At 49.2% G+C, this 27961-nt stretch overlaps 1 protein-coding gene across 9 annotated transcripts; it reads right to left on the bottom strand.

Moving 5' to 3' along the window:
* Positions 1-158: 158 nt before the first annotated feature.
* PABPC1L (poly(A) binding protein cytoplasmic 1 like) lies at positions 159-27759 on the bottom strand. 9 transcript variants are annotated; one of them, XM_043527532.1, is made up of 17 exons: positions 27593-27672; positions 22721-22852; positions 21973-22184; positions 20780-20973; positions 20079-20194; positions 18945-19084; positions 17676-17770; positions 17137-17274; positions 16425-16520; positions 15463-15729; positions 13867-13957; positions 13317-13445; positions 10811-10950; positions 7714-7807; positions 5115-5245; positions 2086-2176; positions 159-1086 (listed from the first exon to the last, which is right to left on the bottom strand). In XM_043527532.1, the coding sequence occupies exons 3-16, from the start codon at positions 22163-22165 to the stop codon at positions 2093-2095; spliced, it is 1908 nt and encodes a 635-aa protein (XP_043383467.1). In that variant the 5' UTR covers positions 22166-22184; positions 22721-22852; positions 27593-27672; the 3' UTR covers positions 159-1086; positions 2086-2092. The 9 variants fall into 9 exon arrangements, 8 of the variants coding, with proteins under 8 accessions (XP_043383467.1, XP_043383466.1, XP_043383469.1 ...); XM_043527531.1 differs by lacking the exon at positions 22721-22852 and having other exon boundaries at positions 27593-27759; XM_043527534.1 differs by lacking the exon at positions 22721-22852 and having other exon boundaries at positions 159-1102; positions 27593-27744.
* Positions 27760-27961: the final 202 nt, after the last annotated feature.

Below are 27961 nucleotides of genomic sequence, written 5' to 3'. Positions count from 1 at the left end.
CCTAGAATAATGGTATCCTGATATTTTCTATATTGGACATTCCATTCTTTATGCATCCTAACATGTTTGCTTATTTTGACCACATCTGTACATGGAACAGAGGTCTTCATGGAGCAGTATACAGTGACAAGTAGACCCCTTTCGGGACTGCATGCAGCTAAGTTAGAACCAAGACATAGTGATTTATTTTTTTCCTCTCCCGTACACATCACTTTGCATTTATCAACACTGAGCTTCATTTGCCCATTCACCGAGCTTGGTTACATCTCTTTGAAGTTCCTCACAGTCCTCCCTGGTCTTGACTAACAGACAACTGTGTCATCTACAAATTTTGCTGCTTCATGGCTCACCCCCCTTTCCAAATCATTAATAAGATACATTAAAACACTGGACCTAATACATAATCTTGGGCAGCCCGCTGTTAGCCTTGTGCCAGCATGAAAATTGACCATTCAGTCCTACTCTTTTCCATCTGCTAGTCAGTTTTCAGGAACACTATAGGCCTCCAACCCACCCATCCCTCCATTATTGCTGAAGATCAGCCTTAGGTCTAATCACGTACTGCCATTTATACAGAAGAAACCATTTCTTCTTGAAAGAACGACAGTGACGAGCACATAGTGAAGGCAGATGTATCAGCTGTTTATGGTGTCAACTACATGAACAAATAAAACATTACAGAACCCAAAGAACTTACTAAAAATGACAAGCTCTGATGATTCATCATGTCATGGAACACTACAACTGAACCAATCGTGTCTCCCTCCTCGCCACTCACAAGGAGAGGCTGTCATTCTACCACGTGCCCCCCTTATTAATATTTTCACTACCTGCTCTCAGTGGTGAGGATTGCCAGAAGAGAGCTCACATGGACAGTGTTACATAGATGCAGTTCATTTATGGGGAAAAATCATTTTGCAAAGTTTTTGATGCACAAAGAAAAAGTAACGTTGGGCTTTGAATGCAAGTCAGTGTCACTGTCTGTACACAGAAAAAATAAATAAATGCTTCCAATATATGTGGTGATGCATGTCAGGGTTGTAGTTGCTTTATCTTCAGAGCCAAGTGTTCTTCAGAGTCCCTCCTCTACAACAAATATACACTTTAGACATGTTAGACACAGAAGCTCAGTCTAAATTAGCCTAGAGTTCACATGCCAATACTGAACTTGAATTAAGTGACCCATGAGAGCAAGGAAACTGCATGACCAAACTTTATCTTACAAAGGGGTGCATAGAAGTTCTGGCCATTTCTTTTCTGTTACCAAACAGGAAAGCTGGAAGCTTCTGCTGGAGTTGTACTGGGATGGGGCATGATCACTGCTAATGGATCCAGATTAGAGGCTCTAAGATTCTAAGAGGATAACAGGGGTCCTGCCCCACAGTTTTAGAACCGCTGGCTTAACCTAAGTGGGTCAGGACCCTGTTTTAATGGCATTCGACTTGCTGGGGCAAAAGCTGAAGCCTGAGCCCCACCGCCCAGGGCTTCAGCCCAAGGGCTTCAGCCCTGAGTGGTGGGGCTCAAGTTACAGCCTCCAGGGCTGAAGCTCTTGGGCACTGGCTTTGTCCCCCCGCTTGAAGTGGTGGGGCTCAGACTTTGGTGGGGCTCGGGCAGGCTCTGGCTTCAGTTTCCCCTCCTGGGGTCATGTAGCAATTTTTGTTGTCAGAAGGTGGTCATGGAGCAATGAAGTTTGAGAACCACTGGGTTAAGCTATTCTGCAATCCCATGTAAAGGCATCAGGAATGATTTCATCAGATTCTATGAGGGCTACAAGGAAAGCCAGATTGCTTTATTTTTCACCTCCAAGTTGCCTCCCCAGATTTACATTGAAATTAACCCATTTAGCATTAATTTTTCTCCGGTACAATCATCAAGTTTTGGAAAATAGCAGGAGGCATCGGTTCATATAAAGGAATTAAGTTTGAAGTAGGGGTCCAAGACAAAAACACACTCATTGCTTTCCCAAGTCCACCTTGACTAATCTTGACAAGACTTCTCTGGCGCTCACATTCCAGGCAGAAAGGGACCCTTCTCCACATTATACCCTGCCATGAGACCAGCTTCCACACAGCCTTCCACACCTACCTGGGTCTCATAGGAGGAATGTTGCAGCACTGCTGTTAAGCGATGATTCGGTAGCCTGGTGTGCTTGGAGCACTGCAACCGCTTCCTCGATCTCACAAAGCAAAGCACAAGGTGGAGAGAAGTTTAGTTGCTCTGACACCTGGAAGCTTCCTACACAGGTAACAGTCAGGATACTCAAGGCTCCCAACTTGACCTTAGTATAGTTGTCCCTTCCAAGAGGCAAGTTAGTTAGCAGGGCTGCTATGTTTAATCAACATCGCATTTAGGTTAGATTATTTTTATTTTGAAGTCTGATTCCCCACTGCCTCAAAACTCCAGAAGTCACACTCAATTTGGTAGTCTCTAAGGTGCCACAAGTACTCCTTTTCTTTTTGCAAATACAGACTAACACGGCTGCTACTCTGAAATCACTCAGACAGTAGATGAGCCTACTATAGCCAGTTCCTAGGTCTATGTGGAGTTCTGCCTTCTGTAATAACTTCAGAGGAGTCCCCCAACTACCTTGAGCACGACATGGACAGACAATGGCAGTCCTGACTGAAAGGATGGCAGTAGCTATCAGCACGTGCACCCCACATGCTCCTGCTGATCTACTCGGCAGACAACAACCCACCTCCCTTTTCATACAGCTCTGCGCAGTTGGGGCACTTTGATGTCTTCTGAAGTGCCTGGTACTGGCCACTGAGACCCACTTCCTAAGTAGATGAACCAGCAGTCTGATCCCCCCTGATAAACCCCCGTGTTCATTTAAAAGGGAGACACAGGTGAAAAATATTAATCCTGCCTCCAGTAGCAACAGAATACAGCCAATCCGTTCAGGACAGAGGTTTTGATGGGACCCCAGGGCCAAACGTACACCAGATTTGCAAGAAAAATATGAAAAATTTCACACAGCCAGTATTTTACCAGCTCAAAATTCAGAATAAAGAGGTTGCTGCTCAGACTGAATGTGTCAGACAGGATTGGAGTTTGCAGCAGCCTCAGATTTAGCAGATTCATTTTCATGCTATCCAGGCTCCTTTATGGGCTCTCTCTTATGTGAGTGATATTACAGGACTAGAGAAAGCAAAGTGTGGACACCTGATGACCTACAGCTTCTAAAAAGTTCTAAAGGAAATAGCTTACAGCAGAATTTGCCTTCTGAGAGCATGTTGCCCAATGACTACAAGTAAAGTTGCCAGGATTTTGTATTATTACAGACTGACTGAATGGCTTTTGACACTTCTTAGCACAACATATAATCGTAGGATATCTAGGAACTCAGCTGTGTGTGAACAAAACCCTATAAACCTGCCCTTGTGTCACCTTCACTTTATGATCATGGTCCTTGGAATCCAGCAAGAATGGTCTCATTTTCAAGAGAGGGAGCCTGGAGTTACTTCACTTGTTCAGGGAATATGCAAGCCCATAGTTTGGAATATGCAAATCTCTATCTGATTTGGTCTCTCCCTTTGCTTTCTGTGCTTTGCCATGTAGCCGCCAGCCACTTGTCCACAAAGAGGTTCCAGACACCCTCCAAATAATTGAGAGCCAAGTGGTTCCTTTAAGGTTTTACATGTGAACAAAACAGTCGTACTTAGAATATCAGACTAAAATGAGTACAATGCAAGCTGCTTCTGTCACGCGTGCTGGGAGACTGGCGGTTTCAGGGGGAAGCATGTCCACATCATACAGCCAAAGCACAGTTTGGAATGGACACACCCACATCAGAGAGATTCCAAACTGGAATAGCAGGGGATGTTTGCAGGACGGAGATGCAATGGCCAAGCTGTGCGGGGGGCGGGACCTAGTACAGCACCAACACATACACTACGTGGCTGTAGCCAGAGCTGATATTTTCATAAAGCACTGGATTCACTCAAAATGCCCCAAACATTTAAGGACTGTGCATACAATACAGAGTCTGACCCCCAAACCCAGGATGAGTTTGACATGGGTTAAGTGAAGGATTAAAACATGAAAAATATGTTGAATAAGACCACCAAACATTCAGACACAACAAATCTCTGTCTGACTTCTGAATATCCCTGTGCTATCTTCACTGTGGGACATCTCTTTGAAGCAAGTCGCATACTGCTCCAAGTCACTTAACTCTCTCCAATCCCTCTGGTATCTTCTGGTCTCAGCTCTGCCAGCTTCTGGTTACCCCCAGCCAATCTGACTTCATGAGTTCTCTCATCTCTCCCTACATGCACACTGACTTTGGTTCTCAAGAAGGCCTAAGAATCCTGGAGTTTCCTTATGGGAAAGAATCAGCCAAGCTATCATCCGTTCTTGATCACTGAGTATTTTGTCTCTAACAAGAGGGATTTAAAAAAAAAACAACAACACAACCCTTCAGTTAATTGATTGTCAAACTTCACAGCCTTGTAAAGGCCAGTGTGGCCATACCTCAGAAGGTTCCAAACATTTGTAGCCAGGAACAAACATGGAGCGTGTCCAGGCTAGCCTTGATGTACTAAGTTCCTAGAGCTAATTGGCAATCAGTTAATGAGAGGTACAAAATGCTCCTCAGACAAACTCTGAAAGAACAAATCCTTGATTCTGCTTCTGCTGAAATCCTTATTTCTGCCTCTACTTCTGCAATATCTTCCCAATGTTTTTAGAACTCTGCTCTCTAAACTTCCAGGGCAGTCAGAATGCTGCAGTCTTTACCGTCTTGATCCAGAAAACTAGGACATTCCCTGCCTCAACTCCCACCATGCTTCCTATCCATCTCCAAATGGATTTCAAAATTGGTCTCCTAGCTTCCAGAGAGCTGCTGCACTCTAGCCTGGCCTCTTCTCCTCCCACAGTTCTGGAGAGTGAGGGGAAGGGGTTGCATTATCATTTGAGCTGCTTATTTATCAGGAGCTGTATCTGCTTTTCCATCTCTCACCCTAAAACAATGCTGACCCTTACCTCCCTGCAGCCCCTCTGCACACACACATTCGTTAGCAGCTTTACTATTTGCAGCACCAGATTCTTTCCCTTTGTGACATGCATTGCATTGGAAACATTCATTCTTTAGAGCGTTGGCTACTTCCTACCTTGGAGTGGAGGGATTCTGGTGATTCTAGCATAAGTAGCAGCTCCGAGTTATCGATCTCTAGCAGCATTCCTGTGATCTTCCCAGCCAATGAGGCGTGCATGGCATGGATTAGGGGGTAAAGGCGTTCACCTGGTCACAACATCAAGGATAGCCTTACACATTATGGAAAAATCCAAGGCAACTTCAGACCTTTTTGATTCAACATCCTCTCTCCAGCCCTACCCAGCCTGCCCCCGCACAGAATGAGTCCCAGCTCCGATCTTCTCTCATCAGGGTAGGAGGGGTACAGATCAGGGAGATCACTGTTCACACACCAATGCTTTGCTGCAGAGGTGTTTGCAAGCACCCAGATCCCATGTTCCAAGAAAGCTTCCAATCCCTGCTGGGGGTGTGAATGCACAATCAGGACCTTTACCACTTGTTACATTTTCCTTGACATTGAACCACGGTGAGAGAATCTGGTGCTAAGATGAGGGGCCAGGAACAAGGACTTATACCAGGCAGGTGCTGTGCAAGCTTCTCCTACACAGCTCTGCCAATACCCCTCAGTGCTGGGCTCCTCACACACAGCTTTGCCAATGCACCTCAGTCCCGAGCACAGCCACGTGCCTCCCTGCAGTTGTTCCATTCTCGGGCCTCTCTTAAGCAGAGAAGGGGTTTGTAACATGCACAGATTGGGATCTGGACGATTTCAAGACTGAGAGTGAGCCCGGTGGCTTTGAGAGAAAGCTGAAATCAAAGCCCGCTGAAGTTAAAGGGCTGATGCCCTGACTCACTGTGCCATTCGGCTTCCCAAGAACAGAGTCAGACATGGCTGCTAGCCAGGCACATTGTGCAAAATGGAGATGGTGTCAACACACAGCTGCTGAGACCTGTTCTACTTGTATGCTGAATGGGGCCGATTCTGGTTCCCAGCCTTTTGCTGCTTGAACAGGTGAGAAACTGAGTGTAGCAGCATCTCCAGCTGCAGCTCTTCAATCCTGCTGTTTCGCACTAGTCCCCATAAATCTGAAAGCCTTGGATTAAAATGTTTTTAGCTACGAGAACAGGGTGATGCTTAGGAGACCACACATGGAAAAAAGTTTGGAAGACTCTGGGTATTAACAAGAGGCATAGTTGCTGCTTCCTTTATAGTCTGTCATTGGGACACGCAGGCCAGAGCCAGAGCCAGAGCGCTAGAAAAGAACTATGTCAGCTTCTCTATCCTGCAGGAGCTGTGGTCACATCTGCAAATGGAAGTGGATTTGGAACAGTTACTCAGGTGCCAACGTCACTAACACCTGTGAAGTGCCATCCAGGGCTAAGTAATGTTGTGTGAACAGCAACCAGTTTCACTGGCTGGAGAAAGGCAGCTTTATCCAGGTGCAGAGATACTAACCAATTAGTTGAGTGAGGAGCCCCATAGAGTTCCTCCCCCAAGACTGAGTAGAGCACTTGCACTGACTTTATTGGTAGCATTTCTGGTTGGCATCCTTTCGTCTGTGAGAATTGGTAGTGTACCTAATGCGCTGAAAACAGGCCAAAAAAGGTTGCAAAGACCATGTTTTGGTAGAGCCACGAAAATAACCTGAGTCACTAGCATTTCTCTGGTGGAACTAGAATTTAGTAATCAAGAAACACAGCATCAAAGCAGATGGCAGCTCAGGGAGAGCTTCCTGGATGCTGCAGAGAGAACACATGCAGGGAGCAAGGCTGCTGGCTGAAACTGGATAGCAGCAGCCACCTGTTGCAGCTGGGCTGTATTGAAAGTGCAGCAAGCATTGAGAAAGGGAGAATAGCACATCTCCCAGTCCCCGTCATGGTGGGTTGGAAAAGGGCAGTATGGAGAATATTAAGAGTGTCTGTTTCTAAGGGAGCTTGCTTGGAGTGCCAGTCTAGTGATAAAGGAATGGTCTCTGCTCAATTCTATATCTGGCTGGCCCAAGTACCTGAGACAAGTGCTCTACCCATGGAACCGACAGCCAGGCAAGTCTCTCTGTAGCTAAGCTCTTTAGAGCCTAACAAGCATCCGGATGCAACGTCTCTGCACAGCTTGTGCTCATGCACCAGCACCAGCTGCTCAGTCAGCGGGAAGTCCCAGACTCCATGTGAAACTGAACACTTTGGCAGAGCCTGATCGCCTGCTAGAGACAGCCCCTGTGAGGTAAACAGCTGATTGACAGGCAACAAACTGTTCACCCAAAACCTGACAGGAGCAGTGAAGCGTGTCTTTGAAATTCAGGGGCGCCTGAAACATTGTCCCCATTGTAACCTGGCAGAGCGGGCAGCGTGGAGCTCTCCTTCGTGTTCCGAGCTCACAGGTTTTCTCTTAGCCTGGCCCAGGATGCAGTGACCCATCGCACCACTCCCACAGGCTATGGTACAAAGCACTACAAGCAAGAGCACTCCACAACACAGCCCAGATTTAACAAGGGTTTGTTTCTGTTGCCTTGGAGACTATCGCACAGGCTGTGGAAATCCCACAAGTGCCACATACGGGGCTAGGAAGAAACCTTGGGCTTGTTGACGTGCAACGCACACACAGTGCAGCAACAGCTCCAGTAGGTCAATATCCTCATTCTACCAGGGTGTAAAGGAACAGCTTCACCGGCACCTACCTAGCATTTGCTTCTGCTCCTGAGGAGGAGCTGCAGCGAGCATGGATGCAGTCAGAGGCTCCTGCCCATGAATATGAACAGCAGGTTCTCCAGCCTGAACAAAGTACAAGGGATAGAATCACTCAGAAGGGCAGGAAGCAGCATTTGGGCTAATCAAGGCGTGCAAGTCATATTTTAGAAGCAAGGAGTCAGGGAAGAAGGGCACAGTCTATTGGGAGGGCTTGGTAGTTACAGCCTCTTTTCATCTGGGGATCCCAATCATTAACCGTAACCCCTATGAGGAAGGCAAGTCAGGGCTGGATGAAGGCAATCTGTGGCCTAGGCACATCAGGAGGCCTGGTCTGCACCTAACACGTAGGGTGACCTGCCTATGTCACTCAGGGCTGTGAAAAATTTCACAGCAATGGAAAACCCCCTTCCACCTATGCAGGAGGTGCCCACGCTCCAGTGGCTGCTGCAGCACTGCTTTGTAGCTGTGCCTCTGTAGCACAGACCCGGCCCGTGTCCCTGCCCAGAGAGGCAGGGCAGCAGCATGGGGCCCACTTATCAGCCCCCCCACTAGGGGTGGCAACAGAGGCCTGTTCTCCCCACCAAAAGGCAGGAGTGGCAGTGGGGGGAGGCTTGCTTACCCAGCAGCAGCCTGGATGTGTCTGTGGGTGAGGGGTTGTGCCTGCTGCCCTCTCCTGCCACACAGCTCTCAGCTGGAGCGGTGCTGGCAGTGCCCCTCAGAGCAGTGGGGTACTCCACTGACGTGCATTGGGGGGACTATTCACACCTCTGCAAGCTAATGTGTACGGAGCCTAAAGCAAGGAGACTTTGCTGCATCGGTTATACTTGACTCATGTTTTCAAGCTTTTATTCACAATCACGAGGCTAGAAAGTTAATTTCAGCTTTCATTAAAAAAAAAAATAGTGGTATAATCTCACAACTCCAGCAGCTGGGTCCCTAAGCAGGAACCTGTAGTGCCTAGGTCTTAATCCAGCCCCAAGGCAAGTTACCCCCATTTTGCAGATGAGAAGCCTGAGCTGTGCTGATTGTGAGCTGCCCATGGTCACACATGAATCAATGGCAGAGCCAGAAGTGGCCCCAAAGAGCCTGGAATCCCAGTCCCCTGCCCTCATCACTAGAGCACAGCTCCATTAAATCACTGGCTTCCTTCAGGGCCGCCCGCACCTGGGCTTCCCAGACAGCATCTCTCTAAAAGGCACACACAGTTCCTGGCCAATGGGAGTTGCAGAGTCAGCGCTAGGGGCAGGGGCAGCGTGTGGAGACCCCTGCCCACCCCCAGGGGCTGCAGCAGGGGTGGTAGGTTTGTAGAAATTTTGGTGGTGCCCAGAACCCCCCCCCCCCCAAACGCCACCCCCCTACCTGCCTAAGGCTCTCTGAGGGAGTTTGGGTGGGGGGGAGGAGGTCTGGGGTGCAGGCCTTGGGCTGGGAGAGGGGATTGGGGTGCAAGAGAGGTACAGGCTCTGGGAGGGAGTTTGGGTGCAAAAGGGGTGAGAGGGTCTGGGATGCAGGCTCTGGGACTGAGTTTGGGTGCAGGCTCCGGGCTGGGGCAGGGGTGCAGGCTCTGGGATGGAGTTTGGGTGTAGGCTCTGGGATGGGGCAAGGAGTGGGGGTGTAGGAGCAGGTGAGGGGTGCAGGCTCTGGGAGGGAGTTTGGGGTTGGGCGGGGGTGCAGGGGTGAGAGCTGTGGGGTGGGTCTGGGGATGAAGGGTTTGGGATGTGGGAGGGGGCTCAGGGCTAGGGCAGAGGGTTGGGGTGCGGGAGGATGAGGGCTCTGGCTTGGGATGAGGGGTTTGGGGTGTGGGAGGGGCTCAGGGCTGGGGCAGAGGGTAGGGGTGTGGGTGGGTGAGGGCTCTGTCTGGGGCTGGGGATGAGGGGTTTGGAGTGTTGAGAGGCTTAGGGCTTGGGCAGAGGGTTGGGGTGAGGGCTCTGGTTGGGGGTGCGGGCTCTGGGATGGGGCAGGGCTGGGGATGAGTTTGGGGTGCAGGCAGGCTGACCCAGCGCTGGGGCCAGAGAGGAGGACTCCCCGCAGCCCTCTCCCCGCCAGCAGCAGTGAGCTCTGCGGGAGGGCCCCCCTTTTTCCCCCAGCAGCACACCCACCCCGCACCTCTGTCACTGCACATGCTCCTAGGGCCCCTCTCAGGTCCAGGAAGCCCCCTCACCTCCCCTGTGGTGGGTGCCGGGTGGGGGGGGCCTGCCATCACATGTGCGCCTCCTCCCCTGCTGCTGCCCCTCACTGTAGCCTCACTGGGGGTAAGGGATGGGGCTGCCCCTTAACCAGCGTGGGGCAGGAGCGGTGATTGCGGGCGGGGGGGCCCCCTGTGCTGGTGAGGGTCCTGCCAGAAAAGGGAAGGGTCCGAGGTGGAAGGGCAGGGTAAGGGCAGCCTGCCCTGCCAAGAGTGATTGGGGGACACTAGGACCCTGCGGCGGCAGTTGATGCCGGGAGCCAGCAGAGCAGAGTGGAGCTGCAGGGGAGAGGCAGGATACTCCTGGGGCAGGGAGGTGCCTGGGGGCAGCAGGTGTGGCCACGGGAGAGACCTGTCCCCGAACATTGGTGGAGCCAGGCCCCGTGGCCCTGAATATTGCTGGAGCCTGGACACCACGGGCCCATATAACTCGCTGCCGCTGGGCTGCAGGGATGTGCCAGCCACTTCTGGGAGCGGTACAGGGTCAGGGCAGGCAGGGAGCCTGCCTTAGCCCTGCTGCAACGCTGGACTTTTATTGGCCTAAAATCTTCTGATTTGGCTTCAGTATCCTCCAGAAGATAGAGCCCAATTCTGAGATACCCCCGGCGAAACCGGGAGGGTTGGCAGTCCTACTCAAGGTGCGACTCCATCCTTCCTCCACCTCCACCAGAAACTCTCTAGCAGCAGCAGCAGAGTTCTCATCAAATGCAAATGGGAACACCAAAGGCCTTTCAGAACTTGGCCACCATCTTTGCCCAGCAGGGGCTCAGGAAACAAAGGCTATTTTTGGAATGGCCACGGTTCAGCATTCTATTCCGCTTCTCCCTCCCTGTGACTCTCGAGCAGAACACTGGGCTCTGCCCCAGCATCAGCACCTCTAGGACAAAATCCTGTCAATGGGTTACCTGTTGTACCAGCATAGGTGCCACGTTTCCCATCGGCTGGATGTTCCTCACCGCTGAGGAGTACTTATACTGTGGCACGCCCCGCAGCAGGGCTGGTGAGGTGGGTGCACGGGCACCAAGCGTCTGGGTCCCTATGTTGGCTGGAAGAGACACAGGAACATTAGCAAGGAAGAGATGTGCCAATATGCATGTGCACAGGCGTTAACTCTACACCTGCCAAGAGCATGAAAGTAGCATGCCAAGCGGGGCAGGTAAAATACGCCCCTCAACTTCAAAGCAACGTGCGAGTGCCATTCAAGTTCAAAAAGGCTACGTGCTCTCCTAGCACAGGGTAATCAATCAGGGGAGTGGGGGGGATGTCAATGAATGGACCTGTCTTTTTCATTCCCCACCCACAGATTGATGCCTCTCAGCATCAGCAGCTGAAGGGCAGCACCAAGCCCTGGTACCAAGGCGCTTGCCCCAGGCCTCCTACCGCAAATGCATCAGCGAGGATGGCACAACGGTGCTCGCTCGCAGCAGGAGCCACAGGCAGCATGCTGTCATTCGTGCAGGAGCAGGAGGCTGCCCTCCTCCTGCTGCCTGCCTGACTCCGCAAAAGGAAAGTACAGAAAAAGGACAAAGAAAACTGAGGAGAAACAACATTGATGGGCCCCTCCAACGCCCCACCCCCTCACCCCCATGCTCGTGTGGGCTGTATCCATTTCACATGGATTGTGGGGCCACCAGAACTCCCACTTCACCATTTGGGAGCAGCATTACAGCTTCCTAGTGCACCCTTCTCCAAAAACTCATTGGGGAACCACTTTCCATCTCTTCAGCTACCAGAAGCCCAGAACCCTGCCCAAGAGAATGGACTCAACAAAGTGTCTCTGACACCAACTGCTTCACATCATCTGCTCGTTTAAAGACCAAGGGCCAAATACAGAAGCAAGTCTAAGTGCCACAAAGACAGAGAGAGAGAGAATTTAGGCCAGTGCAATTCCTGGTAACTCCAGCCAGTAAGTTACATATCTTAGACCATCTGAGACTTGAACCTCCTACCAACATGCAGCTTCTGCCTCACCCCCTTTACACATCACCTAGAATTTGGCCAACTAAGTCCAAGTGTGAGAGACTGACCTGGTGTAACTCACACATTAAGGAGCCAGAAATGCAGAGAGTAGCAAAGAAAGCAACTAAGTCCTACATACACATCACCCCCAAAGCTGGCCCTCAGATTCTGCTGTTGAATCTGCTAAACCTCCACCACCACATCATTTATGCTAGTGAAAAGTGACTAGGTAAACTGACTGACAAGCCACTGAGTCTCTCTCATAGGTATCCTTTGACTTGGATACCTAGCACAAGAGGCCAAGACAGTCAAACCCCATTCCCCAATCCTGCAGAAGCAAGAGCTGCATGTCAGTAGATGAGCCCAGAAGGGATGAACTAGATGCAGTCATGGGCAGGCACTCACTGCTCAGAGGAAACCCTGAGAGCAACAGCCAAATCAAATCTAAAGGCACAAGATTAGCACAGAGCATTTTCAGACCATTCATCCCGGTCAGTCTCCACCATAAGCACTGGCAATTTCTATTTTACTTGGAATCTCAAAACCTTTGTTGTTTAACTGGAGCCATTAAAAACCACTTCCTTTGTCCAGGGAATCCCTTCAGATCTGTTTTTGCCTGGAGAACACACTTTGTCTGAATGTTAAATCTCGGACTGTGGTCATTACTACTGAACAGCACATGGTGGGGCCGATCAGGATCAGGGTCCTTTTGTGCTAGGCACCGACCCAAAGACAACAACATTCCCTGAGAACTACAAACCTTCACTAGACCCGCTAAATCAACAGTCAATCCTCCGGTAAGTGTAGACAAGCCCTAAGTCCCTTGAGTCCATTGGGGACACAGCACGCTATGCCATTCTACTGCAAGCTTTTGGGGCAAAGTTCTTACCTACACTCCAACTTCAAAGGGAGAGAGGGCAAGATTTTCAAAATCCTCCACTGCCGCCCCCCCACCCCATTAATAGGCTCAATAGAATTTCTATGTCTTTATTTTTATAATTTTGACAGGTAATTTCAATGTTTACTGGGAAAGATTAAATAATTTCCCATACCTGTGAAAATTTAGATGACAGTAGATGCTGAGATTCAAAAAGTTAAGTATTATAACCATTACAAATTGTCAACATCACATGTCAAAATAGACAAAGTCATTAGCTGGAAATCAAATTCTAAAGTTCTCAAGCAGTATTATTCTAATTTTGCCTATCTGCAAATTTTGATCATCATCAGTGGAAATATTTCTCTGTCAGTCTGTGTGTGTACTGTGAAATCGAGGTTTACCGACATTTACCGACAAAAAATCTAATCCTCCCAAGCCTACCCATGAACAACTGCACAAGCCAACCCTTCCTCCAAAAGGCAGAGAGAGAGAGAAACAAAGAAGATTGGGGCCAAAACCCTCCTGGACACGTATTCACTAGATACTTCTAGTCCACTGCCTCCTTGACTTACCCACTCTCTGGGCATGCGGTGGCACTCGGGGCACCTGGGTGGATGCTTGTCTCATGGTGCTGATGTTGGATAGCAGGCGCCTGGGTGGAGCTGCTGCCCTCAGGATTGGGGTAGCCGTGTGGTAGGTGGCTGTAATGATTGAACACGCTGTAAATTTCCCGATGATAAAGACATGGAAGGAAACATCTGTGCTGGGATGTGAGCCCGAACAGGTAGTGTTCACCGGTAGGGTGAGAGAACGAAGGGTTTGACACGCAGACAAGAGGGGAGGCCTTTTCTCTTACTCGATGCAATGCAGGCAGCTTTGCCTCCCAATGCTTATTGCCTGCAGGTGACCCACCAACCAACAGGTTCCCCCTAGCTGCATGGTTTGTGCTGCTTTTAGAGAGCGTTCAGTCCTAAACTACCCCAGCACCAGAAGGAAAACACCAAAACCACACACCAAGCTGTGCAGAGCAGACACAAAAGCACGCTGTCGCTCCCCTCCACCACACACACACTGCCCATCACAGGGGGCCAGAGGGGGCACAGCAGATTTAGATTCACTCACAGGGAGGCCTGGAGGGCTGCGTGCTCCACCGAGGGGCAGGACGGACTGGGGCAACTGGGCTAGGACTGTAGAAAGTAGCTCTGGTTTGTGGCTATGAAAGGAGCAGAATACAGAGTGTCTCACTCGCCAGTGTGAGTCAGTTACTAGAACCCTATAGCAGCAGCAACAGAGACTAACTCAGGAACTGCAGACGACTGGATGAACGGATTGAAGCAGAGCTCAACAGATCCCTTCATGAAATTGGCAGCAGCATGATTCAAACGCTTCCATAAGTTACCGACATGTCTACAGTCCCAGGACCCATTAATGCCCAGTCTGGAGGCTAGAGAAACGTTAGTACCCAGGTAAGCAGGCCAGTCAGGGCTAGGATATCCTGAGGGACTGGAGTCATTAGTAACTTCTGGCACAACGATAAAGGGGGAAAGCCCCAGATGGCAAGTCTGGTGAAATTTCTAGAGGGAATCACAGCTCTGGGGTTAAAAGCAGAGGACAGGCCTGTGATAATTCAGATATTTAAACACCAAGCGTCTCAGTAATCTCTCTATAATGCCAATCACGCCAGTGCATTCTAGGCATTTATACCACATGCAGTGCCATGTCCTCAAGTGTTTTACAGACCCATTTCCTGTTGCCTCCCTTCCTGTTGCCTGTACATCTTCCAACCATCCCATTCCTCTGCTCCTCCCACTCACCTCTGCACCTTCTATGCCACCCCAACACATCAACTCACTCCCTCTCGGCTAAAAAGCAAACCCATTCTCCATGTGCCTACGCCTGCATCACCCTTCGTCTGCGAGGCCTTTCAACAATAATCCACTCAGTATGCCACTCACAGGAAGCTCACTTGAATCTCACTGTCTGTACAAAGTGGCCAAGATTTTTTAAAAATGGGTGCCCAACATTATGGATCCGGGTGCCTCTTTAGGTATGTAACTACATGGCCTGATTTTCAGAACTGTTGAGAAGGCAGCAGCTCCCAACACTTCTGGGGAACACAAAAGCAAAAACAGTCCGTTCATTTAAGGGTCGACACATGGACTTAGGAGCCAGGTTTAGGCACCCAGTTTTGAAAATTTTGCCCATTGTGTTTACACACTGTACTATGTACACCAGTTAGATTGTAAGCTCTTCGGGGGCAGAGACTCTTCAATGTCGGCAGTGCTGGGCATGCTGACAGTGCTCAACCAACAACACAAGCATGCGGGGCAGACCGGAGTCAGGTGACATGTGGCACAGTAGCCCATCTGGTAAGCAGACAGATGATCAGGACAGACTCTAACGGTAACCAATTCTGCATCAGCTTGGTGTGTCAGGGGTTGAAGGACGGCGAGGCTGAGCGCTTGGAACAGAGCAGGACTCAGGATGACACCTGTAGCTCTGACATCCCTAGAATGACAATCTTTGGTTTGTCACCTTTAGGGTCCCAAAACAAGATATTTGGTTCAATTATTCTCAGTGCTGAAGATGCTGAGGTGCCAAAGAATCAAATACACCCCTCCCACCCCAAAGACAGGTGAGTCTGGCCTGAGGCAAGCTCCTCAGACTCCCTATTGGTCTGCTGATGAGCCCCTCCCAGAGGGCTGGATGGAGCCTCACCTGTGGGATGGCAGGCAAGAAGTACCCTGTGGGCGCCTGGAAGGAGCCAAGGAGAGGGCCAGGCAGGGCCCTCATGGTGGCCAGTCTCTGCATATACTGGTTGGTGAGAATCGCTTTTCTTTCCTCCTTTCTTTGAGCGAGGGCGACGTACAAAGGCTTGGTGCTGACGATCCGTCCGTTCATTTCTGTCACGGCCTTGGTAGCCTCTTCTGGGGAGGAAAAACATACAAACCCAAACCCTTTGCTGTGTCCACCCTCTGTCATCACCTAAAATTAGATTAGAACACAACAAAGTCCACTGAATGCCAGGCACTCCATCCGCATATCACACAGAGCTGTCATCACAGGTGGGGACGTGAGCAGGGAGGGAGACAGTGGACAGCAGCCAGCCTCAGAGGCAACCGACACTGTGGCCTGAGGCTCTAGGGGCTGTGTGGGACTGATTTCTTTCAAGCAAGGTTGGAGGCAGGAGCCCTGGGTGCAGCCATCATACAGTGTAAGTCACATGTAATAATCAAGGGTGATTTTTTCTAAGTGTCTATTTCTAGCACCTATTCCCAGCTGACTTCAAAACACAACAGCTCTAGTAGCAGCCTAGCATGCGGTCACATGCGGTTGAGGTGGGGGACACATCGGAGCTGGATTCCTGACCCGAGTTCCCTGGGCTAGCAGGGGCTGTGAGCACTGCAGGGGCTGTGAGCACTGCAGGGGCAGCAGATAAGAGTCTCCCACAGCAGCAGGGAGTATTAGTGATTTATTTGCATAATCTGAAAAGCTACAGGCGACAATGCAAGCCAGTCACAACTCAAGGGCTGGGGACTGAGGCTTACGCAGATCCAAAGTCTAGGACTTGCTATGTTCAGTACCAGTGCCCCATAAAGCACCACCAGATCGAGATCAGTGACCGTTTAGGATCTAATGCCTTGTGAATTAGACTCCCCGTGGTAGCCCAGTTCTCTTACCTTTGCACTAGTAATGGTACCATATGGAGAGAACTCCTTCCTCAGCCGCTCATCATCAATACCATCATCCAGGTTCTTCACATATAAATTCACTCCCTAAGAACAGACAGTGCTATAACTAGATTTCTCCAAAAAGGTACTGCAAACATCCCAAAACTCAGGATGGCTACAGAAGGCCCACAATAAATGTTCCATTAGGAACTTGTCCTGCTGTGTCTTACTGACTCCTTCCCAGAAGACCATATTTGCAACTTACTCTATTAATACAAATCCTCCCTTTTTTTCTGGGCATAAAAGTATGTGGCAGATATAGTGAAGTCACTGACTTCCCGTGGGGGTTTAGGACCACACTGGTTTTACACACTCCTCACTTGTAGGTGTCGCCTATAAGTCATGCCCCGGAGGAGTGTGTAACACAGGGAACTGGACTGGCTCCTTTAAGGATCCAGTGCCACAAATGCAGATATATGAAATCCCAGCACGCTGGGCAAGCAAGAAGGCTCATTTCCCTGAGAGAGATGCTGGCTGCCGTTGGGATTTTCAACAGTGCTCACTCAGCAACAGCCATGCCTTTGTATCTGGAATGCCTGAAAGCTTCCCTTTGGGACTAGGAGGCTCAGCAGAGACATCCCATGCTGTTACTCCATCTGGCAACCGTGCCAGAGAGCAAACAGGCACATGGCATGAGGCACCTCCACTTCTTTCCCATTACCTGGTATCTGCTCACTCTTTCCTGTTTGATCTGTTCAAATTTACGCTTCAGTTCACTCTGACGCTCCATCCTCTTCTGAGCTCGGCCAACGTACACCATCCGGCCATTGATCTGCTTCCCGTTCATGTCTGCCACAGCCTGCCAGGAGATGATCCCAAGTCTAAGCACAAAAAGAAACTACAGCCCCAGCACCTTTCCAGCCCCCCTTGGTGTAGGCTTTATTTCCCCCCACTGCTATTAGAGATCTTTCAAAATAAAAGGTATAAAAGCAGCTTTGCTTCCAAGTTTGGATTACAGGGCAGATAAGAGCTTCCCTTTGCCTAGGATGACTGCCCAGACAGACTCACTGGCCACCCAAATACACGTTGTTAACAAGAAGCTACAGGACTTGGAAGTTATGGAATCTTTCACACTAACAGATCGGCTAGTTGCATTTCAGCAGCTGGCACCAGTCAGCTCCTGCTCATGAGAATAAAGGCCCAGCCAGGCCCCTAAATGTCACAGATTCAATTAAATATATAAAGCAAAGACCCTCTTGCCTTCTGGGCTTCTTCGTGCTTCTCAAAGTTGACAAACCCGAACCCTTTCGAGCGACCGGTATCGTCCATCATAACTCTGACGCTCAGCGTCTTCCCTGCAAACAGAAGAGTGCAGTGCCTGAAAACAGCCTGGAGCAGAAAGATACTGTCCACCAAGGTCTCTGCTCACAGCTTGAGGCAATCACCCCTGCCTCCTCCACCCAAAAATCTCCTACTTTGTTAGACCACAGGCCAGTGCTGAGTGATGTGGGGGCAGTGGCAGCAGCCCAAGGAGATCCACATGTCAGGGTGACTCCAAAAATACACTGGTGCAGAATGGGGGCGATGACAAGTGTCTATTGCAGTGTGGACGTTCCTCTGCCAGCTAAGGCATCCTGACTAACAGGAGTGACACAATGCTGGTAGATACACGCACCCCAACTCACTAGCTTGGTTTCTCCAAGCCCTCCCCACTAGCAAGGTTCACACAGGAGCTATACAGCCAGACGAGTCATAACCCAACATATCTACTGGTTGGCACAGCAGACCTGGGTTCTGTTCCTGATGCCCAAGGTTACACAGTAAGACACAAGTTCTGGTGCCTCAGGTTCCTCATCTACAAAACTGAGACAAATATTCCCATCTACCTTAGTGTGAGGAATCTAGTCACAGAAACGCAGCCTTTGAGAAGCACAGATGAAAGGCACTACAGAAATACTAGATTATTTAGTATTTCTCAAGCACCAACAGTGTGCTCAGGACTCAACATCGAACAGACCTTGTTCCAGGAACTAAGGAGACAGTCACAACCCACTGAGAGACCCAGAGGAAAGAATAAACTTTTGCTTTTAAATTCAGATTAGTAATTTAAAGAGATTTAAAGGACATTTACCTTTCTGTAACTGGATTCCATTCTCAGGCACAGCTCTGAGAAGTTCTACTGACTCACTTGTCTGGGGAGGGCAATTGTTTGTGGTTTGCTTTGAAAAGCAAGTTTGTTTTGAAAAGCTATCAGTCATCCTCCATCATCAGGGTCAAGAGCAGGTAATCAGTGATTAAATTAATGACAGTTCTGCAAAGCTGCACGAGACCACTGCAGTCATTTGGAATGACTGGTGATCTCCTCAGCTGGGTTTGTTCTTGGATAAGTGTTACCACTAAAACTATTATATAAATAAGAGAAGAGATCTAACTCCTCACTCAGGCTCTTCCCCTTGAACATACTCCTTGGTCCCACTGCCTCCAATTCACCATCCACTGTGCAGATTTTGCTGTAGAAACGCTACTCACCAAACTTGGAGAATATTTCCCGCAGTCTGTCATCATCCATATCATCCCCAAAGTTCTTGATATAGACATTGGTGAATTCCATGGCCCGTGCCCCAAATTCTGCCTCCCGCTCTCTGCGGGATTTAAAATGGCCGACAAAGCTGCAGAAAGTAAACGGAGGAACGTGAATCTTCACCAGACATCCATTGGCCAGGGGAAAAAAGACATGGGAGCCCACTGGTCAGCAGAGTTGCTTCTAATGGGGTGACTGTCGCTTTATCACTAGTAACAACTGTGTATTTTTGCATCTCAGCAACCTGAGCAGATCCTACTTGCACACTCCCCCTATCCCTACAGACACTGACTATTGTTACTTAACATTAATGCTGCAGTAGCACCCGGAGGCCCTAGTTAGTACAGGGCCCCCTTCGCTGGGGGCTGTAAAGACGCAGAACAACAGACGGTCTCTGCTCCAAGGAGCGCACAATCTAAGAGCCATCTCATACCAGGCATTGCTCAGGGGATCTCACCGGATCAAGCAGATCTTAAAGGAATTCAATTATTTGCCTTCTCTCCCTCCTAGATGGCGTACGGTCTGCCCCTCCCCCCTGCAGGGCCAGCTCCACCCTCAGAGGATCCCTGCCCCTGCATCCCAGCTGGGCAGTAGTGGCAATACACAGGCAGCGATCTAGAGCTCACTAGATCCAAGAATGCGGAGGTCCTTCACAGGAGGGGAGGGGAAGAGAGGACTGGAGAAGGCTAAATCCTCTTTCTTCTACGTTATCTTAAACTGAATTCTTAGGGAGTCAGGGCCCAGTACAGAGCTCTGGACATCTGCAGTGCTGCATCACCAACATGATGTATGCCTGCTCTCACCTGGACTAGGGATTTGTTCGCCCTGTGCCAGCAGTTCTCAGCCTCCATACAATCCTACCAGGATCATCAGCATAACTCCAAAGCCCAGTGAAAAAAGGGCAGAAACAGCATAGGCCCTAACAAGGAACATGTTTGCCCACTGAGCAATGCTGATTATGCTACACCACACTGAGCAAATACCGACAACCAAGAGTCTAGTTACTATACAAAGGCCACATTCAGAGAGGGGTATTGAAGGGAGAAGCAGCATAAAATGAGGATCCCCCCCTCCCCACTTACACCTTGCGGTCATTGAGCAGCATCCCATTCATGGTGTCAATGGCCCGATTTGCAGCCTCATGGGTCTCAAAGTGAACAAAGCCATAACCGCGGGATCCGTTCTCATCACAAACCACCTGCCAAGAGAGAGGCAGAGCCAGACACTGAAGAGCCCTGAAAAACAGAAGGCAGACCTCCCCTGCCTCCTACAAGCCCAGGCAGAAATCCCTAGCAGCCACCCATGCCAAACCCAAGTCCCATTGCCAAGGAACATTCAGCCTCACTGGCATCTGCTTTTCACCAAGCTACAATACCTAGAGCCCCATGTTCATGGCACACTGTCACGTGGGGAGATAAGAATATAGGTCACAAGCTCAACTCCCAGAGTTGACAGAAGCTGGAAACACCATTGAGGAAACGTGCTGAGCCCCTGAGACAGGAAGTGGTCTGCACTGCTCTCAGGAGATCCCTTCTAGCCGAGTCAGAGTGCATCAGCTCTGGAGCAAGTTGCGTCCAGCTTCCTTTGCCAGTGGAAATAAGATAGCAGCGGTCCTCCCCAATAACCCTTTAAGTCTTCTATTCACTTAGCGGGTGAAAATTTAAAGAAAACCACACAAAGCGATGCAAAGAGAATTCAGATCTCAACCAGTTTGACAACCCTTGTAACAAAGTGCAGGCAAGTCCTAGGATAAATCTTGTTCTTGCAGCGAAAACATACGTACCTTGCAAGAAAGGATATTCCCAAAGGCTGAGAATGTATCGTACAAGGCTTTGTTGTCAATGGAGTCATCCAGATTCTTGATAAAGACATTTCCAACCCCTGATTTCCTGAGGCCAGGATCTCGCTGGGACCACATGATTCGAATGGGCCGACCTTTGATCACTTCAAAATTCATGGTGTCCAAGGCCCTCTCAGCTGGCAGGAAACATGCACATTTATTATGAACAAGTGAAGACAATTACAAGGAGAGAAGAATTGTGACATGGCCTGATATTCCACCTTCTGTAACACTGGCTGTCTGCATGATCAAATTGTTACAAGGAGCAGGGAAGCGTTATTTTCTAGCCTCAGCGTTGGGAAAAAGACCCCATTAAATCACAACCAGAGAGGCAGCCTAGGAGCTATATTGCAAGCCAGGTTCCAAGCCACTGTAGACACACCAGACAGTTCTCTAGTAACGTACAACGGAGGAGTCAGGCGATGGGCTCTGATCATGTAGCCAGCCAAGGCTCATCTACAGGAATCTGAGAATCCTTCTGCCCATTAGCCATTCACAGTAAAATGGAACAATCTTAAACCTGGCTGCCCAAGTTGTTTCTGCTTTGAGCAATAGAGGATTTCAGTCTCCAGTGCTACCGACCTGGCACCCTTCACCAGCTGTAACCTCATTCCAAAAATCAAAGGTGTCTTAGAGGTTTTGCCATTCACTTCAGCAACATCTTAGTTAAAATGAGAACAAATCCCTGCCTAGCAGTTCTGATGCTAGAAAATGAGAGTCCCGTACAGTTTGTCACTGTCATCGTGAACACACACACGGCAATACCGCTTTCCCCTGCTCTGCTCTCAGAGGACAATCAAGTCAAATGTACCTCTGAGCACTTGGAGGAAGGTTATTCATGTATGTTGACTTTTTCACCTGGGTACAAAACTCACCTGTAGGGCCCCTGGTGTCTCCCCTCCCACCCTCTATCTAGGCGCACACATGTGATCAGACACTCAGATACCACGCTGACGGGCACCATGTAAGAACCCAGGATAGGTTTAGACTAGATCCAAGTGAAAACAAAGCATTAAGTCAGCATTTATTTTAAACCTGGTAGCCTTAACGTGACCCATGTAATCAGCCCTCACACCCCATCCCAAACCACAGATTTAAAAAACAACTTTCCATAGGTTAAGTTTTATCAGGCTTACCATCAGCAGGCTGCTGAAAATTTATGTAGGCATAACCGAGCGATCGACGCGTGGCAACATCCCGACACACTCTGATGGACATGATCGGTCCAGCAGGTGAGAACTTCTCATACAGCATGGCTTCGGTCACATCTGTGTGAAGATCTCCCACATACAAAGAAGCTAATGGATATCCAGGGCCACTAGCGTTCATGGTCGACCACAAAGCTTAACTTTAAAGTGAAGCAAGACCTAGTTACTGTCTGTGGCACAGAGGATATTTTTGTGCCAAGATAACAGAATATGGACTTTGGTCACATGCAGCAACCACCAATTAAAGTCTCATCCCAAACCCCCAGTTGCCTAGGAAGAAGTTGGCTGCAGTGCAGAATCCAGAATCCATACGTTCTCTCTAGTAACGCATCAGAAGTGAACTACCCTCCAGGTATACCACAGACCCAGTATTTTCAATAAGGCTTTGCTCTCACTTATATTGATAATGAAAAGCTTGACAGGTTTATGTACATTACCAGAACCCTGTTCCCCATCTGGAGCAAACTATAAAGACAATAGGCTACTTAGCTGGGGTGGTGTTCATTATTTTAAGAGATGCCAAATGGAATTTCATTCCACAGTAAGCAAAACAACCCAATGGATTTATATTATAATCCCTTATACAGTTTTCTTCCCCTGTTCTTCAGACAGAAAAGCAAATCCAAGGACCATGGAGGGCATTTGCTGTAATAGACATTTCCTATGAAGGTGTTACCGTTCGTAGTATGACATCATAGCTTTCAGTATCACTGTATATTGTACTGTTCCAGGGTGACATCACACTGCAAGATTCACTGTTGCTGAAGCAGAGTGCACTGGGTGCCATTGTGCATGTTTTGTCATAGATCTAGAAGGATGTAGGACAAACATACATGCTGTAGAAGTTGGAGGCTGGGCAAATGGCCTCTTAAGGAAAGGCTAAATAGTGCGGGGGGGGGGATTTAGGGGAGTAGGGCAAAGTGGCAGAGCCTGTACAACCTTGGACAAGTCACACACTCTGTGCTTCCCCTGCTGTACAACGGAGATGACACTAATACTTCCCCACCTAAGAGGGATCCTTAATGGAAGGTGCTAGAGAAATTCACAATAGTGCCACAGATACCCTAGCAATCCCTAGCAACCCAGCCCCTCACTTCAGAGGACCGAGGCCCAAACAAAACTATTCCACATACCACTCAAACACTAGCAAAAAGGAAACAAAGGCTTTCAGGCAGAATATCAAAGAAAAATAACGGACTGAAATAAATGGCTGGTGATGAGGCACCAACCAGTGTAACCAATGTTTCTAGGCATGGTACAGCCACCATTTGTTCTGGTACCATGGAGCAATGCAGTGAGAACAAGATACCAGGAGAGGTTATCAGGTCCAAGAATCACTTCACCTCCAACCCACCACATGACCTACTCTTATCAAGAATGCTGGAATCTGATGTCTGGGGGGTATCTTCTTCAACTGCACAGTTAACTTGGGGTCTTATGCAGGTTTTAACCTTCACCCTTTAGCAGCCACACACAAAAACTTGTGACATGGGTTTTCAGTGTCTTAAGCCCAGGCTAGCTCTGCTTTAACTCTGGCTGGAACACACCCACTTTGCAGTGAGAATGCAGACATCCTCCCCACATACACCCCCACAAATCACTGGAATGCTGATAATCTGCCAAACCCCTTCCCACAGTTGTCCCTGAAGAACAGACAAGTTCTCCCACAATTGACAACTGACTGGGAAAGAATCAGAGCATCTCAGCACAAAGAACCACTGGATATATTCCCAGACACACACAGACAAGTGCAGAAACAGTGAGGATGCAGTAATGCTGCTAGGGCTTTCCAGTGGAGATGCTCATTCCTGGGCTAAGCTAACCCAGGCACCCCTCACCTGAGTTGAACTGTGCAGTGAAGACATACTTCTAGAACAGGGCTAGTCAGCAGGTGGACTGCGGGCCAAATCCAGACCATCAGACGCTTTTGAACAGACTCTGAAATCTTTTTATTTATTATCATTGTTATTTGTTTGTATTATTTTCTCTGAAGTCTGGACCCTGACTCTACCTTGATCAAGAAATGTGGACCTTGACAAAAAATAAATTGATTACCCCTGCTCTAGAGGTAAACCAAGTGGTAGTGGCAGAATTTTCTTGGTAGCACTTCCAGGCCCCCGGGATTCGCTCCCTGCAGAAGTACTAACCTAGCCACTTCCAGAACTGCAAGATATAGGCCTTTGTCCAAGTCTTCCCAACTGATTAAATCCTGATTGGCTGGTAAAGATGCAAGCAGCGGGGAAGAGTCATGTTGGTTTCTCTCACTGAGATTTTTAAGGTCTCAACTTAAATGTTACAAGGCTCCTTAGATAACACAGTGATGGGTGCCAAATCAATGTTTGAAATAAATATACATATAGTACAGCACATGATTATTGTATGTTAAATACTTGAAAAATCATCTACCAGCTCTGAGTCTCAGCCAAATGCTAATATCTGGAGAAGTTTGCATCAGCTCCCAAACTCAGTGCCCCTGTGTGACATACCAAGAGATTCTAATTTCTGAAGTAACTGAAAAGCACCTCCCACAGCCCTCATGCAAATATGTTCACCCCCACAAACGTAGGCTCAGGAAGGAGGTGTTAACAGCCCTCTACAGCTGGTGAGAAGGCTGCTGTTTTGTAAGGCCTTTAGCCATGGCGGGAGGGAAATTTTACAAAGGGGATGCAGAAAGCACATTAGAGAAACCCAAGAAGTGGAGGAAGTGAATCGCCATTCGTGAACTTTATTACAATTCCATCTTTAAATTCTGCTGACAGCCACATTTGGGGCAATGGAATAAGCTTCTTCGTCTGTGTGGACAAGTCTGGATGAAGCTGGAAACATGGCATAAGCAAGACAACTAAAACAAATAAATCAGTACACTGGGAAGGGGAGAGAAGGGGGGTGGGAGAACTAGGCAATGAGAGAGCAAGCTGCCTTTTCAGATCCATCCCATTTTGCCTGAGGATGCTATGAATAAACAGGCCAACAACAGTTCTGAGCCATGAAAAGTCACATTGTCAAATTGTGTGTGCAGCCAGCAGTAAAAGTGCAGCCCATCAACAACTAAGCTAAAGATGGTGGAGATGGGGTTCCCACTCCAGCAAATAACAGAGCCTGCATCAAGACCACCCTGAAAGCTCAGGCAATCAGGAAAGAAACTTCACCTGAGAAGAGAATAAAACTCAGCCCATGAAATCAGTCAGGTCACAGCAGAAAGAAACCTGGTCCCCATGTGTTCAGAAGTGGCCTTTAGTCCATAGTAAAAGAGAGTAGACTGAGACTAGAACATGTAAGAATTTTGGAATTCTAGTCTCCAGAAATGGTCCCAGCCCTCACTGCCCGAGGAAGTTGAAGTTCACTCTGGCCTTGCCTATCCACTGACCATTGCAAGTCCCTAGTTGTCCTCTTCCCCCATCAGCCAGTAAGAGAGAAATCTTGGAAATATGGTTCTGTCTCCTCTAGCAGGGAGGCAAAAGGAATTTCCCCAGCACTTCTCTGGTTCTTTTGGTCTGTGAATCTCAAAGCACTTTATAAACCTTAGTTAAGTCTCACAACAGCCTTCTGTAGTAGGGAAGTATTATCACTTGAGGAAAACCTCAGGGAAGTGACATGCCCATGGCCACAGAGCAAGTCAGTGGCATAACTGGGAATAGGACCCTTTAGTGCTAATGTTCCAATCACTGAACACTTCCTCTCTGGTGGAGGAAGGCCTAACATAAATCACACTCTCCCTGAAGAGAGGAACAAAAACAGTGAGTCCCCAAGGGAAGAATTCAAAGCCACATTAGCAACTCTGGAGCCTTTCCAATAGAGTATTTGGCAGAACCCAGTCAAGGAGCAGTGTGTGGAGGGAAGAATCTAACCCAGTGTTCTGCAAAGCTAGGATTTACTTCTGTAAAATGATCTGTATTGCACTCTCATTTCACATCGGCTTGGCAAAGGAGATTTGTAGGATTGGGGCTCCTAAAGCCAGTTGAAATAAGTTCAACATCAAGGGCCCATCCGAGCCATTTGTGTTCTCTCCCCCTCAAATCCACTCATTCTTGCAGGAGATTGGCCACTAGCTTTGTGGTTTCATAGCTTAGATAGCTAAGTTTACGTGTACGTAAACAACCTCCATTTTGGAGACAGGGGTATCTACCATCTCCATGTACACTCAAGTATTCATATACTTCAATGTTTGTACCATTTCCTTTAGCATGACTTCTTTCCAAGGGATTTTCTCCTTTCTGAAGAATCTGCATGCAAACAGATCTAAATGGACACTTCATCACAGTTGATTGTTGATGTGTTGGAGAATGAGAGATTTGGGGTTTTCAATATTATAAAGCGAGTTTAAATTTCACAGCTCAAGGGGAAGTCCAAGGAGTTAGAACACCAGGCTCAAGATCATTTTCTACAATACTACTACCTTGAAAAGACCCTTTCCTCAATACACCAACCCATCACAGGCCCATAAGCATCACAGGAGCCGCATGCTTTCAGGTTCAAATTTTACACCATGTGCCTTCAGTGGGATCGCACAAGTACTTGAAAGGGAAGACTGTCCAAGTCACAAAGGGCAGTCAGATACCCAACTTCCATTGACTGTCAGTCACAACTGTGCCAAACTTCCATTTGTGCCTTTGAAAACTTTCCCCTAAAATCCTGTGTTAATTTCAGGGTTTCATTATTTAATATTTGTGACCCAACAGAATTGTCAAGGTGTGTTCCTGGTTTCTCGGTAGAGTCAGAAGCAGTTAGCTTGACTGAGAAAAATCTCAGATACCAGAGAAGCAGCAGAGGCTTTTAATAACTTGGTTCCCCACCTGCAGAATTTGCTTCCCATTTCTGGGCTGCTCATTCCTTACAGTCTATCTCAGCATTTATACCAATGAAATCTCCATTTGCTGTTGCTTTCAAAAGCTGGTGAGATTCTGATGCATGTAAATGAGTTTTTCGGCCAAGTGACTTTTCTGGGTAAGACACAGTAGGAAAGCATTTATGCGTTTGGTAAAAGCCTATTTTAGGCAAGGAAGGAGGGGACCCGCAGGGATACCCCACCTCACCGCTACTGCTGAAAATGCACCACCCACTCCATCAGGTCGGCTAGTTTCAGCATCCAAGATCCCCCTAGAACCATGCCGGGGATCAATTCCTCCACTTGTCCACAAAGCCCGCGCCCCCTAGCATAGCGCGACAGCCCTGGTAGCCAGCATTTAAGAACTACCCCCACCCCAGCACTCCCGGGAGTGTGTGTGTGGATGGGGGAGCGGGCCTTCTACAGCTTTTTAACAATGGACTCAGGAGGCTGCAGGGGGCTGGAAGCGCTCACTAGACCCCTCCGCCCGCTGAGCCGCAGGAGCCCCCTGGGACAGCGGGGCGGGCTGGCACCCGACCAGCCAGGAGCCCTGGCACACCCCGGAACCGCAGCCCCACCCGCTCGCTGCCTGCTTCGCCCGCGGCACCGCCCTGCCCCGTGGAGCTCCGCGGGCACGCAGGGCTGAGCGGAGGTGGGAGCCGGTGCAGCGGAGCTCATCCCCACCCCGCGGCAGCCTCCTCCCCGCGGGCCGCCCACACTCACACGTGGCCGTCACGTTCTCAGACCCGGCGGCTCCCGTGCAGGCGGCTGCGGGCAGCGGCGCGCCAAGCTCTCAGGGCTCCCCGGGCCCCGCCCCTTCCCTTGCCGGGCAGGCGGGGCCGGCGGCCACTCCCCCACCTGGCCGCGCAGCCAGCTGCAAGCGGTACCGGGGCGGAGGCTCCAAGCCCCGCGCAGCCAGGGGCGCCCCCTCACTCTGCGGCCTCCCTGCCAGCTCATTGGCCCTCCCCGGCCCGGGGCCAGGCTAAGCCCTGGGCTGTGCCAGCCACCCCCTTCCCATTCAGCTGCTGCGCACGCTCTGACCCATCCCTGGCTCCGGCTACTCCTCCAATCCTAGCCCGGGCGGTCCAAGCC

This window comes from Chelonia mydas, chromosome 13, assembly GCF_015237465.2.
Source record: "Chelonia mydas isolate rCheMyd1 chromosome 13, rCheMyd1.pri.v2, whole genome shotgun sequence".
Lineage (NCBI taxonomy): Eukaryota > Metazoa > Chordata > Testudines > Cheloniidae > Chelonia > Chelonia mydas.
Note: the sequence above shows the minus strand (reverse complement) of the source record. Positions and strands in the feature narration are given on the sequence as shown.

Excerpts from the sequence above, each read along its gene's own strand:
- PABPC1L (XM_043527531.1), bottom strand. The coding sequence starts at position 22,165 with ATGAACGCTAGTGGCCCTGGATATCCATTAGCTTCTTTGTATGTGGGA. Across the intron at positions 20,195-20,779 it reads GGAATATCCTTTCTTGCAAG|GTGGTTTGTGATGAGAACGG; the intron begins GTACGTATGTTT and ends CTCTCTTGGCAG. Across the intron at positions 5,246-7,713 it reads GGAGCAGAAGCAAATGCTAG|GTGAACGCCTTTACCCCCTA; the intron begins GTAGGTGCCGGT and ends TGTTGTGACCAG.